Source organism: Lethenteron reissneri, chromosome 27 (genome assembly GCF_015708825.2).
Source record: "Lethenteron reissneri isolate LAM-NWPU_2019-01 chromosome 27, ASM1570882v1, whole genome shotgun sequence".
Taxonomy (NCBI): domain Eukaryota; kingdom Metazoa; phylum Chordata; class Hyperoartia; order Petromyzontiformes; family Petromyzontidae; genus Lethenteron; species Lethenteron reissneri.
Window position 1 is genome coordinate 17,961,443 of NC_083805.1, and position 13,038 is coordinate 17,974,480.

At 44.9% G+C, this 13,038-nt stretch overlaps 1 protein-coding gene across 1 annotated transcript in view; it reads right to left on the reverse strand.

The window, feature by feature from the left end:
• The window catches only part of LOC133348676 (collagen alpha-1(XI) chain-like), a 153,018-nt gene that overhangs the window by 41,849 nt on the left and 98,131 nt on the right, over window positions 1–13,038 (reverse strand). Inside the window, 7 exon segments of the mRNA XM_061561617.1 lie at window positions 1,915–2,022; window positions 3,113–3,166; window positions 7,396–7,449; window positions 8,149–8,202; window positions 10,279–10,323; window positions 11,302–11,355; window positions 12,397–12,441. Coding sequence (XP_061417601.1) covers window positions 1,915–2,022; window positions 3,113–3,166; window positions 7,396–7,449; window positions 8,149–8,202; window positions 10,279–10,323; window positions 11,302–11,355; window positions 12,397–12,441 — 414 coding nt within the window.

The following is a 13,038-nucleotide window of genomic DNA, read 5'->3' on the forward strand; positions in this document are numbered from 1 at the left end:
TCACAAGACAGTTACAGGTACAGTTCGGTGACAGAGAAAACAGATGCACCACTTGTGCTCCCGACTGTGCTAGATTGCTGCATTTTAGCAGCCCAGCACTTCGTTGTTGTGAGCATATCTCCTTTGTCCACCACTGTTCTGGAAGGGTGTCTCTCCAACTGCCCAGTAGCATCCTTCATGAGCCTTCTCCATATAGCGAGATATTGACACCACTGGTACCAGTCATCGACACATTCAATCAGTTCCATATCCTGTACCACACCAATCCATCTCTTCTCTAGCCTGTGTCATGCCCGTTTAGCTCCCTCTCTCTTTGGCCAAACATAAGCTGCTTGGGCATGTGGTGGCTGGGCATGCGGGCTATGTGCCCAGCTAATGCAGCCTCGCCTGCCAGAGGAGTTCACTGATGGGGATGTGTCCAGATCTTTCAAGGATTTGTGAGCTCCTCACACAATCCAGCCTGGTTAAATCCAGGATGGATCATCGGCAGGTCAGTCTGAATGTTTCAAACTGACGTAGATGTTCCTTTGGGGGATCCACGTTTCGCAAGAATAGAAAAAGGAGGGCATGACCGTGTCCCGGAAAGACTCAAAACTTCACGTGGAGCGGCGGACCAGATAGCTTCCACACAGTGTTAAGCAGATTATTAAATTATGTCGCCTGACTCATTCGGAGGGAGACCTCTGCTGCCAAATCGGAGCGGGTCATAAGCACACTACCCAGGTACAGAAACTTCTCCACTCTCTCCAAAACTGCGTCATCACTAATGGAGAGTTGAGGAGGTTTTGAATCACACAAAATACCCAGGTAGGTGCTTAGTTTTGGTGAGGCTGATGGTACTGCACCACCTCTTTAGTGGCATACTCCAGGTTCAGCAGCAGAACCCCCCCAACTCCTTCTCAGGAGTGATTAGCAATCAGCAGCTCATCAGCATATACAACATGATTAATCAATAGGCAGCCATCCCTTGACAGCACCTGGGCATTGATCAGCCTCCTATTGCATCTGTACCGGATGGAAGTTCCTTTGGTACAGCCATGGAAATCGTCTTGAACTATGTGGTTGAAAAATGTTAAATAACGTTTGAGCCAGAGAACATCCCTGTCACACTCCAAGGTGAACAGAGAACGTCTTTGACTCCCGACCACGCAGCTTTACCAGGGCTTGCCCACCATCAAAATAGTCCTTAATAATTGTGAGCATAGAGTCAAGGACCCCAAAAGTACAAATAACAACATACAATCCTGGCCTGTTGATGGTATCACAAGCTTGTACCAGGTCAATAAAGCAAAGATATAGGTCACACCCACCCACAAATGAAGCCACTCACTCTCCCACTCACTCACTGAAGGGAACGCGAGAGAGGGAGCAATGCAGGTTAAAGAGGAAGTTGTTCATGAGAGACCAGAAAGCAGAGAAGAGAGGGGGGCGGAGGTGGAGTTGCCTGTGAAGGGAGTTTAAGAGGGGGGTGGGGGAGGGTAGTGGCTAAAAGAACACCCGCCAGTGTGTTGGAGCAGCAGCAGCGTGGAGCACACGTGACCCCGCACACAATCCTCGGCCTCGTCGCGGAGTAGAATCATCTTGAGAAAACAATGTCACAAAAAGGTGGCTAGCGAAGTGTTTTGACCTGCAGTGTGGTGAGTTGGTGGGGGGGTGAGTGGATGAGTTGCTGTGTTGTTGTGACCTGCAGTGTGGCGGTTGTTGAACACGGTGTGGAATGAGACCAAACAGTGAGTGTCTGGTAGGCCGAGTTCTCAACCTTGGGTGGAGTAATCAACGTTTGAAGTTGATGGGAACAGTGGCCATAGTAGTAGTAGCGATATGAGTGACAAGGAGGTGACTGACCGTCAGTGAGCGAGTGACAGTAGTGACTCAGTGAGTGCCGGGGTCATCAGATGGTACACACACACTCACCTTCGCGCCCTCTTTTCCAGCCGAGCCTGGCAGGCCCTGCTCCCCCGGGGGCCCTGGTGGCCCTGGGTGGCCTCTTTCTCCATTGGGACCCGTTTCACCAGTGGAGCCCTGCACACGCGATCACGCACGATCACGACCATGCACGATCACGCACAGACAATCACGCCACACATGATCACACACGATCACACACAGACAATCACGCCACACATGATCACACACGATCACGCACAGACAATCACGCCACACATGATCACACACGATCACGCACAGACAATCACGCCACACATGATCACACACGATCACGCACAGACAATCACGCCACACATGATCACACACGATCACGCACAGACAATCACGCCACACATGATTACACACGATCACACACACACGCACGGGGCGGTAAAGCCAGCAATCATGAGAATCAAACCCGGGGGGTGGGAATCGACCACATATCTCAAGCAAAATCATCATTTAGAATCGTTGTGCAGAATATAGAAAGTAAATAATCTGACTATTCTCCACAACAACGTTAATTATTAGTTCGTGCTGTGTATTCATTAGCTCTGCGTCAAATAAGAACCCATTGTTAATGGAGGTGGTTCTTGCCTAAAACCACTGGCAGGTCACCAGCATTGGTTCAAGCGAGCCTGACTACTGATCAGACAATGAATGTCGAAACTGGTCTACAGATGTTTTGCTTTTAAGCAATGCCCCTTCGAAGGAGGAGGGGTGGCTGATGGGATGTGTACAACTTTTATTATATTTTTGTTAAAGTGGAGGGACAAACATGTACAGGTGTATCATCTGCTTATTTATTGTATTCCGTGTCTAAACATAATTTCAGAGTTTCTGCCAAAAGTGGCACGCTGAAATATACCAGCAGTCTCAACTGATTTAAATCTTAAAACTCACTCGCACAACACTCGCGCGTTGTACACGAACCGGCACCACTCAGCCACACGTGTGTTTATTTATCTACTTTGACTGGGCGTGATGTTAACTGCATAAATACGGACTGTGTAAGTTGTAGGTTTAACCATGTGTTGTACTACACGTGCAGTCATTATTACGCGTTTGCCGCGTGCACACCTGGAATGAGACATCCCCCACCTTAAAAGGCGATGTTCCAGGCGGAATATTTCACGAACAAACAATAAAACAGAGTACAATAAAAAAACGTAGTCACGCTGCGCACCTGGGGCCCGATGACTCCCGCGGGGCCCGGGGGTCCTGTCTTGCCTTGAAATCCCTGAGCAAACAAACACAGAGGATTGACTCGGATACGGGCATGAATGGGGAGGGGGGGGGGTGCATGTTTCAGGTGTCACTGTGTAAGCTGTTATCGATGTGGACTGCTCTAATTGTAAACAGTGCTCATGTATGCGACGGCATGCACTTTTCATAACGGTTCCTATTCCTATATCACCATGGGAGTGTGTGTAGGTCTGAGTGAGGGTGAGAGTGTGACGATTATCTGAACCGGTCTTGGGCCTCCCCTAGGTCGACTTGGCCTCAAATGAGTACCAGGTGCGATGTGTAAACATCACCACGAGGGAGACAAAGGCGGCCGGGCGTGGTGTTGGCCACCCACCCCCTCGTGTGCTGCGCCGGCCTTTATAAGTGCTCTCTAACAGCACTTTCCCCAACAGTGTGTTATGTCTATACGGGGGGTCTTTATCTTTGTGTGTCTGAGTGTATGTGGGAGTGTCTGTGTCGAGTGTGCGTCTCTTGTGTCAGTGAATGTGGGCGGCAGGACGAGTAGGTGGCATAACGGCGCCTCTACATTAACATTTGGACCACGGATTATAAACACGTGTCATCCTATGGCACAAGTAACGCGTGATGCTCTTATGTTGGTTTACGTAGTGTTGGGAAGAAGTGCGTTACAAGTCACGTGTTACAGTCATCATTCCCAAAAGCAGGTGTTAGTACAACAGTGCAAATCACAGTTTCGTGCTATTACTCCCAAGATTCGATCAGTTATTCGTAAGGAATACATGAGAACGGTACGAGAAAATCACATCACGTTACTTTAAAAATACCAGAAAAGGATTTGCATTACAACTAAAATGTAGGGTCATCAGCAATTATACTCTGGATACATTTTATTAAAAAAAAAACTTACATTCCATTGATCATATTGATAAAGTAATATCTGACAAAAATGTAAAAAAAAACGAATTTAAAATCATTTGACAATCCAGTCCTGGATGAGGTCCTCCCCAGGCTGCTTCGGTCATGGGAGTTGTTTGACCATAATTCGCATGCTCGGTCAGTGTTTGTTCATGAAGCGTGGCTGGGAATCAAAATCGGGCCCCCATACTTTAAGCACAGTGTGCGCCAATCACTGAGCCACCGCTCCATGCCGATATCTCACTGCGGCGATGTAAATGCCACCAATTAAAATGTTTCCATAAACGTTTCCATACATGTGCATTTAATACACACAGTTCCTTTTTGCCACTTATTAATGGGAACACAGTGGCATGGGAACACTAGCTTAGCTCTGAGTGGAAAACGAGAGAAAGTGCCCTCTACATGGCTCTCTTGAGAACTCCCTCTCGTGGAGATCCTTCCACCAGCAGTGGCACGCGCAAAGCCATTGCAGGATCACACCTTTGCCTATTGCCTAAACGTGTGTGCAGCGAGTTCCCTCCGGGTATTCGGGTTTCCTCCTACAACCAAGCAAAACGCTCCACGTTCTAAATTCAGTCGGGACCAACATTCCAATCGATGAAATAAACAAGTGCATTGGGGAATTCACACCAATCTTTCAGCGCTATGGTTATATCTTGTAGGTTTTACTGAACATCTCTTTCTCGAGCCAATTACTGCAGAACTGATTGAGAGAGACAGATCACGCACAGTCACCAGCGATGAGTTCCACGGAAATTCGCCAGATACCAGGAACATGTGCGAGTGAGCGGGTGAGCGAGCGGGTGAGCGGGTATGTGAGTAGATGGGGCCAGGCACTGCGGAACTGTGGGGGCTGTATGTATCTCAAAGTCTCGGTGCATGGGATGGCCAGGTCATCGTGCGCCGCCAGCCAGAGTCGATGGCGACTGGCATAGGCGGAAAGCCGCAACCTTGCTCACGCATATCGGCCAGATCAGATGATGCCGATTGGTGTAAACACTTGTGGATCAACATGCAGAGCTTGTGAGCGATCCTCTGCTGAACGAGCAACAAATGCAGCTCGTTCACGAATAGTCGCTGTCATGTGATCATATTTGTGCTTCCCTGTGGCGGCGTGCAGAACCAAGTGAAGGTGACAAAGGCGAAGAGCAACCACGTGACGAAAGACGACATGACAGTCGTCCACGCGGCTAATGATCAACGCGAGAACAAGTCTCTTGGTCGCTTTAGCAGTAAATACGCAATGTATTGAGGCGCAGCAGCCGGAGATGGTGAATTAATTCGTAAGCCAACTGCCTGATGTTTACTACAAACATCAGTTCCCTGGTGAGGACAACTCCTAGGCACGTGACATCTATTGCCAGCTAAATATCTACGCTGCTTACGGTGATGGTCTGACAGTTAACCTTAGCCAGCTGCTGTCTGTGTCATAGTCTGATAAACTGGGTCTTGTCTGCCTTTTTCTTCAGACAGCTGGTTGATATCCACCGGTCAATGATATTGATACACAAGCGTGGAAGCCGCGCGACGTATGATGCAGCTCCAGCGTGAAGGATGAGCTGTGTGTTGTCACCGTAGCAACACACAACCGAGACCATGACAATGAGCGATGCTGATGATGTCGGCGGTGTAGAGGAGAAAGAGCAACCGGCCCAACGCATGTCCTTGCGGCAAACCACACCGTACTGTTGACTCGCTGTATGAACAGCTTGACCGACAACAGCAGAGATCCACAGATGCAGAAAGCTTGATGAAGAAAATCGACAAGGATGTTGCGATCGACAGTATCGAGAGCAGCCGACAGATCAAGTAGAGCGAGTGGCCGACATCACCATGGTCAGATGTGAGAAGCATGCCTGAGGCGACTTTGAGAATGGCAGTCTCTGTTGAATGGTATCTTCTGAAGGCTGACTGCAGGCTTCGAATAAAGGCCTTGTTGCTCCAAGCTGGTGACAGACCAGTATCTGAGCAATCTTTGACATGAAGGCGAGGATGGAAGCTGGTCTGTAGTTCTTCATATCAAAAGGGTCGACATTGACTCAGTGGCAGTTGGCCATGATGAAGTGATGCATTGGAAATGTCCACTCGGAATGGCAGACGTTTCACACATAACTCAGCGTATTTTTGGAAGAAAATCAAGTGCACAGGATTTTAACATAGCATTTGTCATGTCATTTGTCATGATTTTCATGACGTCATTTGCTGATGGGTCTTGAAACGGTGACGTATCGCAGTAGTGGTTTCAAAGGATGAGAGAATGTTATTCCCATCCGTAAGACCTTCCAACTGCACTGCCATTCTAAATAAGCAAAGACTTGCTGAACAAGTTGACAATTCTTTGCACCACAATTTTATTGGATGAATATCTGGTTGGAGAGTCCAACACGTGCTCGCTTTCTAGTGGTAGTTCCAATGTCACTTTCTCTCATGCTCAACTCAAGCTTATTCATCGGTTGGTCACTTGGACCTGCAAACTCTATCACCGGTCCATCCATGGAGCAAAACGCTGACATCAAGTAGTAATCCTCCTCTCCAGAGCAAAATTCGTCTGACAGAGACTGTAGCCACTAGAGTCCAGACGGTGGTCTCTACTGCACCTCGCAGAGTTGAGGAGTGCAGGTCAAAATTTGTCTTAGTCCGGTTTTCCCTGTTCCCTGATTTCTCAATGTAACATCACTGGAGGCTGTTGTTGACAAAGTCGACACCAGGTAACAAGAGATGATGTTTGGTGGCACCTGTGGAGACTTTGGTTAAAGTAATGGTCACCTGGCAAAAGTAATGTCATGCCAGCATGAAAAGCTCTGCACGTGTGAAGGTCAGTGTGCGGGTCACTACAAGGACTCAAGAAAATGGAGCAAATGAAATTGCATGAAATATGAAGAGCTTTGAAAATCAAGCAGTGGATAAAACACGATGATCGCACGCCGAACCTTCCACACTGTAGTTCCATGAATAGTTATGAACATAGGTCAAAGGAAGAAGATGTTTAATCCCAGGTGAATGTAGAGAGTAACATAAAAAAGTACTGACAACAGAATGGAACTGGGTACTTACAGAGCCTCAACCTCCAGGATGACAGGGGGTTTTAGACACCCAGAAGACAAAAGGGTTAGCATTCAGATGAGAACAGTTAGCATAGTGCAGAGTATGAGTGTCGATTTATCAGGACCCTCCTGAAAAATATCTTTGAGACTCAGTGAGGTTTTTCTGGGTAAATATGACAAGGTTTTTTTTCTCCAAAACTTTGGTTTTCTAAACGCTACAGTACAGAACTGTTTAAATGTTGCATAGATTGTTGACTGTGAAGCTCTATATGTGACAATTCACAAAATCCCGTCCTACCGTTTCTCCACGCTGGCCTGGGTGTCCGGGCAATCCATCTTTTCCAGCTGGACCCTAAGAATATTAAACGTTATCAAGTATTTAATCATCATCGTCATAATCACTTTCATATATATATACACACATCGCGATCACATTTAGGGCAGTATAAATGACCGAGCAGAAGTGTGGTCGCCGCTTGTTGCAGAGGTTCACGGTTCAATTTGGGCAAGCCATCCTGGTTATTACTGCAGCTGTATTAACCTTAACAACACGAGCCATCTGTTTCACATGAGATGACAAGGATCACTTGATATTATTGTATATGTGTGCATGCCTAGGTTTTCTATGGGTATACCGGTTTCCTTCCACGTGTATAAACACTCATGGATGGAGTTGGCCAATCATCGCAATATAGGACGACGGAGCTTGGGCAATTATTGGCACCAGTTCTGGCTGCCTTACCGCTTGCCTGAGGTTTCAAAAAACCTCCATGCAAGAAATTGCGCTTCACAAATTCTGCAGCATTTTGAGATGCAATTTGCACGAGTGACGCCGTATCAAACAAATAAACAACATTGTGTGTAATATTATTGAGCAGCTTGTGCTCGGCATAACTTTGAAGACATACTACCGTTTTTTTGTTTTTCAATTGAGTATAAAATGTAATATATGTCCACATGTGACGACACACAAAGAGTGATGGCATCTGAAAGTCGTGATCCTCATGTCCCATGCACTACCAAGCTCTACCGGCACTGTGTATGAACTCACAGGGGGGCCTTTAGGTCCAGGGGGCCCCAGAGGACCTTGAGCTCCATCAGGACCCTGAAATAACACCATCATAAGCATCGTCACTCTCCCCATTCACCAACATCAGTACCAATGCCCAACCTAGCAGGAACGATACCTTTTTTGCTCCGATTGCCTGAGTGAAAAAATTGCCTTTTTTATTTGTCTCAAGTCCTTAACAATCCTTACGCTGTCACATTGACCATGATCAACAGACTCCTGGGCAGTGCGATGCAAACATCTATCTAGCATTTACGTATGAGTGAATTTCACGCGCTCCATCTCCGCAGTGGTCTTTCTCTTGTGTTTTCACTCCTTCGGCTGCCACTGGCCATCATCCCTTATGGAGATGTGCACTGCCCAGAGCACGTCTTCTTCTTAACAGTCAAAATCATGTCTCGACCTTGTGAACATTCTCTAATTCACGTGCTCCTTGCCCAATCAGTGTAACTCAAAGCAAGCATCGACCCACACACACTTCTTTGCGCAATTGTCAGATTATGACGCATTGTGTCAATGTCCATTCATCTGATCCCTATGTCACAGCGGGAAGTATACACGTATACACACACTCTGATGTGAACACGTAGCCTGCTGTGTTGCATCCCTGCTGACAGATTTATCCAATTGTTTAGCGACCTTGTTGTGTGAATGGCTGTTGTTTATGTATGTATAATGCAATCTCAGTCGAACTGTTCAATCTCTGTACATGGTTATGATAATTTATGTAGATTTGCCTCTAAATGGTTTGTGAGCACTTTAATGAATGCATCGTATTACACTAAGACAAATGTGTACATTCATTATTCATTTCTGCTATTTGATTAAAAGCATTGTATGTGGTCGAAGGGATATAAACCTTTGATGAACCCAGCTTTCTCAGAAGATTGATCTTAAAAAATTACGTTGTTTTACTCCCAACGATCTTCGTGAACAATTTGCACAGTGGGTGGTCTTCTTCCTCTTCTGTCATATGGCTGCTGATGTATATGCAGAGCAAAAACTACAATTTCACATTCAGGCGATCAAAAGCCAGCAGAGTGTATCGCTGTGATATCTCCTTCATATTTGTAGATCGGGCATTGCGTCATTATACGTTGTTGTTCTGTATGACCACAGTCGCACACTGGAACGTTTTAATTTCCCATTTGTGCATCAGGTATCCCCATCTGTTGCCATGGTTTGTGCAGTGGATGTGGCTTATGGTGAACCATGAACTTCATGGAAGTCAAACCCAGGGATCTTCTGCGTTGGGTTTTCACAAGATGTTTGTTTGTGAATTATTTTTAACTTCATTCAGCTCTCCAAGCTTCATTGGGGTTAAACTCGCATTGTTAAAGGTTAAGCGCGTGGGTCCAACAGGGCTTGGTATGACTTCAAGCTATGACGAGGGAGGTTATTGAGGTCCTGATGAATGGCGATAGAGTGATTGATCTGTAATTTACTTTTATTTATTGAAGTTTCATCACGTTTTTGAAATAAGAATGGGACATTAGGCAATTCAGGTCCTTATTTACGTGACATTAATATAAATAGTTCTGCTACTTTTGTTGCAACAAATGGTCCCGGATCTTTGATGATGTTCAGTTATACCAGCTGGTCCAGAAGTTTTTTGCCAGAGCTGACTTCTTCAGTGTGACATGTGGAACCCACATCTTCACATGGAACATGCTTTTATTCCCTGGTTGAAATATGTTTTTTTTTCGTAACAGAGACCTGTGTACACGTGAATGTTCTACCCTGTCATGTACTCTGGTCCACATTTCTCTGCAGCGGCTGTCTTTTGTGAGTTGTCAATCATAATTTGTGACATCTTTAACAATATTCGAGTTCTCCGATTTCTGTTCTTTGTATTCTCTATCCATTTTTCTGAGTTTTGAGTATTCAATCATTTGGTTCACATTGCCATCTCTATGTATACCTCTCCTCTTTCTCAGCATGTCTCACGTAATTTGTTTTCTGTTTACTTTCTAACCTCCCCCCCCTCACTTGTATTGTTTATTTCATGAATCTTAACGGAACTACCATTGCTCCAATTATCACCACGAACATGATCACACAACCACCATCAAGTAGCACAAGCACAAATAAACACAACGAAAGGTGACTCACCCGCTCTCCGAGAGGCCCGGGTGGGCCATCATTTCCAGACGATCCCTGGACACAAACATCACGTGTCAAGTTTTCTTAGATTAGTTAGGCCACCGTTTGTATACAGTAGTCCCTCGGTTAACGTTTTTAATCAGATCCACAAAAACTACTGTGAACCAAAATAATTGTTAATCGAATATAGGAAATACATGTTATAAGTAAAAATCACCGAGTCTGCAAGTAAGCTGTTTCCACTGCCAAAACAGAAAACATAATGTGAACAAAGACAGTCAAGGTCTAAATGCTCATAAACGGGCGTGGCTGAGTGTCTCAGCCCCACTTACGAGCATTCGGATTGGCCGAAATTGGCGCCACCATGTCCATAACATAAACGTGCTGTAAATAATTTTTTAACGTTTGTCAAAACCATGGGGGTTCTACGGGAGGCGAAACGTTAACCAACAAACCATTAACCAATGTCACTATTAACCGAGGGACTAGTGTACTGCGAATGCTTAGTTTATTTTGTTCCACCAGTTGAGAACTCAAGACACCAGGGCAGAGTGTCACTTGCAAAGATGACCTGCGTCACCAAGATGGCAAAAGCATTAACATAAAAACCAAGCACTACAAATGAACGGATTAGAAATCAAAGCAAACAAAACCAAAAACAAATTAGGGCCCATGCAACCAAATGTAAATTCCAGAAAAAAACAACTGCTGCCTTACGAACAAAAACTCATAAAAACAATGCACAAACATATATCAACTTTATGTAAAATCACTTTCCTATAATGAAACATGGATTGGTCATATTACTTAAAAAAAACATTAATCGTGAAAGTTACATAACCATTAGAATATATTGAGGGTTATAATTGCATGAGAGTGTGACAGGACCCTTCTTTAGCTGGCTGGGTTTATAACCCTTAGTAATATAATGAGAGCGAGCTCCTGAATTTAACATTTATTTTAATTTGTCCACAATTTTAGCAAAAGGTAGTTGACTTGGATGTAAAGAGTTGAACGTATAAACGACGTTACCTTGGCTCCTGGCTTGCCTGTGGGTCCTCTTTGTCCCCTCTCCCCACGTGGACCCTGTTGCACATGCGTGGATTTCAATGCGCGCTATAACACTGAACCCGCACGTATTACGGGAAACATCGCGTATAGTATAATCTGGTTCTCACGTTCCCATTTCAAACATTTAGCCGCATCCTTTATCTCATTGTGGCGGCGACATGGCTCAGTGATAGCATGCTCATTGCGGTGGTTTGTGGTTCGAATCCGGCAGTGCACTCCGATTAATAATGTGGATGTATTAGCTATAAAAACAGGTGCCATCTGCTTTACCTAGTCGTTCGAGATACAGTGACATCACTCAAACCAGCATAGGCCATTGTGTGTTGGCGTCAAATTTTAAAAATTACTTACAAATTACTTAATTACCTAATTGGATAATGCCCAGCAATCGTCTCCCCATACTCGGACTAACTTGATATGACCCTTCTTTAAAAAGAGCACTGAGACTCAGTGAGGCTTTCCTGGCTAAACAATCTTCCTAAATAAAACTAAGTTATTTAGGTCCCGAAAAATCTCCATTGAGACAAAGTTACTCTGCATGCATCTTCCATCTCACTCTCCACATATCTCCAACATCTCACGCTTTACACATCTCCCACTATCTCTGTCGAGGGTCTTTGCTGCCTATAAACATCTTGTAGGTCAGCAACTTTGGTTCAAGAAAGCCCCACTCTGCTGATGAGACACTAAATGACAAAACCGGTCTAGAGTTTGATCGTGTTGAACGAATGCTGCTGTTAAGGTGCACTTCTAGAAGGCCGTGTGGATGATGGTATGGGTAATACACTGTTAATTGTTACGTGGAGGGACACATTGGAAGGAGACGAACGATCTGATTATTTACTTTGTTGCCAATTTTCTCCACAATGATGATGATGATTATTATTATTCTGTGTCAGTCATAACGGTGTGCAAACATATACGAGGCAATTACCACAATGAGAAAAGTTATTCACCGTGGCATGCATGTGGACACCGTTAAAAGCAAACATTGAAGCAAATCAACAAATCAAGACTGAATCAATGCAATGGATCACATTCAACTCAACAACTCACAGTGGGTCCCCTTTGTCCCCTGGGTCCAGGTTTTCCATGTGAGCCCTGAGAGGTGAAGGGGGTTGTGGGTAGAGGAGGGGTAAAAACTCATTTAATAACAATATTCATTTAAATATGATGATAACTGTAAAGTAAGGATGATACTTTTTCCACTCTAGCATAGGTCTATCGAAACTATGCAGTCGCCTATGATGAAGTTCGGCGCAAAACCAGCAGATGTCGGTGCAAATTAATTCCTGTCACTTGAACACAGATACCAATTACCGGACTGTCTGGGTCAAATGTAAAGAAAATTCACCAAGTAATTCCTATCTCTGATAATTAACTTAAAAAACATGTATAATTAAATAAGCAGTATTACCTGGGTAGCTGCGATTTTAGTACAATTATAAACTGTTATAAGAGAAAAGTTATAAAAATTCAAAGGGAATATGCAAATCCAAGTGAGATCGCAGTGATATGGGTGTGGCAGTGGTTGTTAGGGATGACATACTCCCTCCCTCCGCCCCAATCAGTTTCCAGGAAGCCAACCCCCTTGTAATATGGCCACCATGATGTCACCCATGTAACATGATGACCATGGCGTTATCGCTATGTGCACTTCAGCCGGTCTGTGGCTGAGGGAAGGATGTTTATATGATG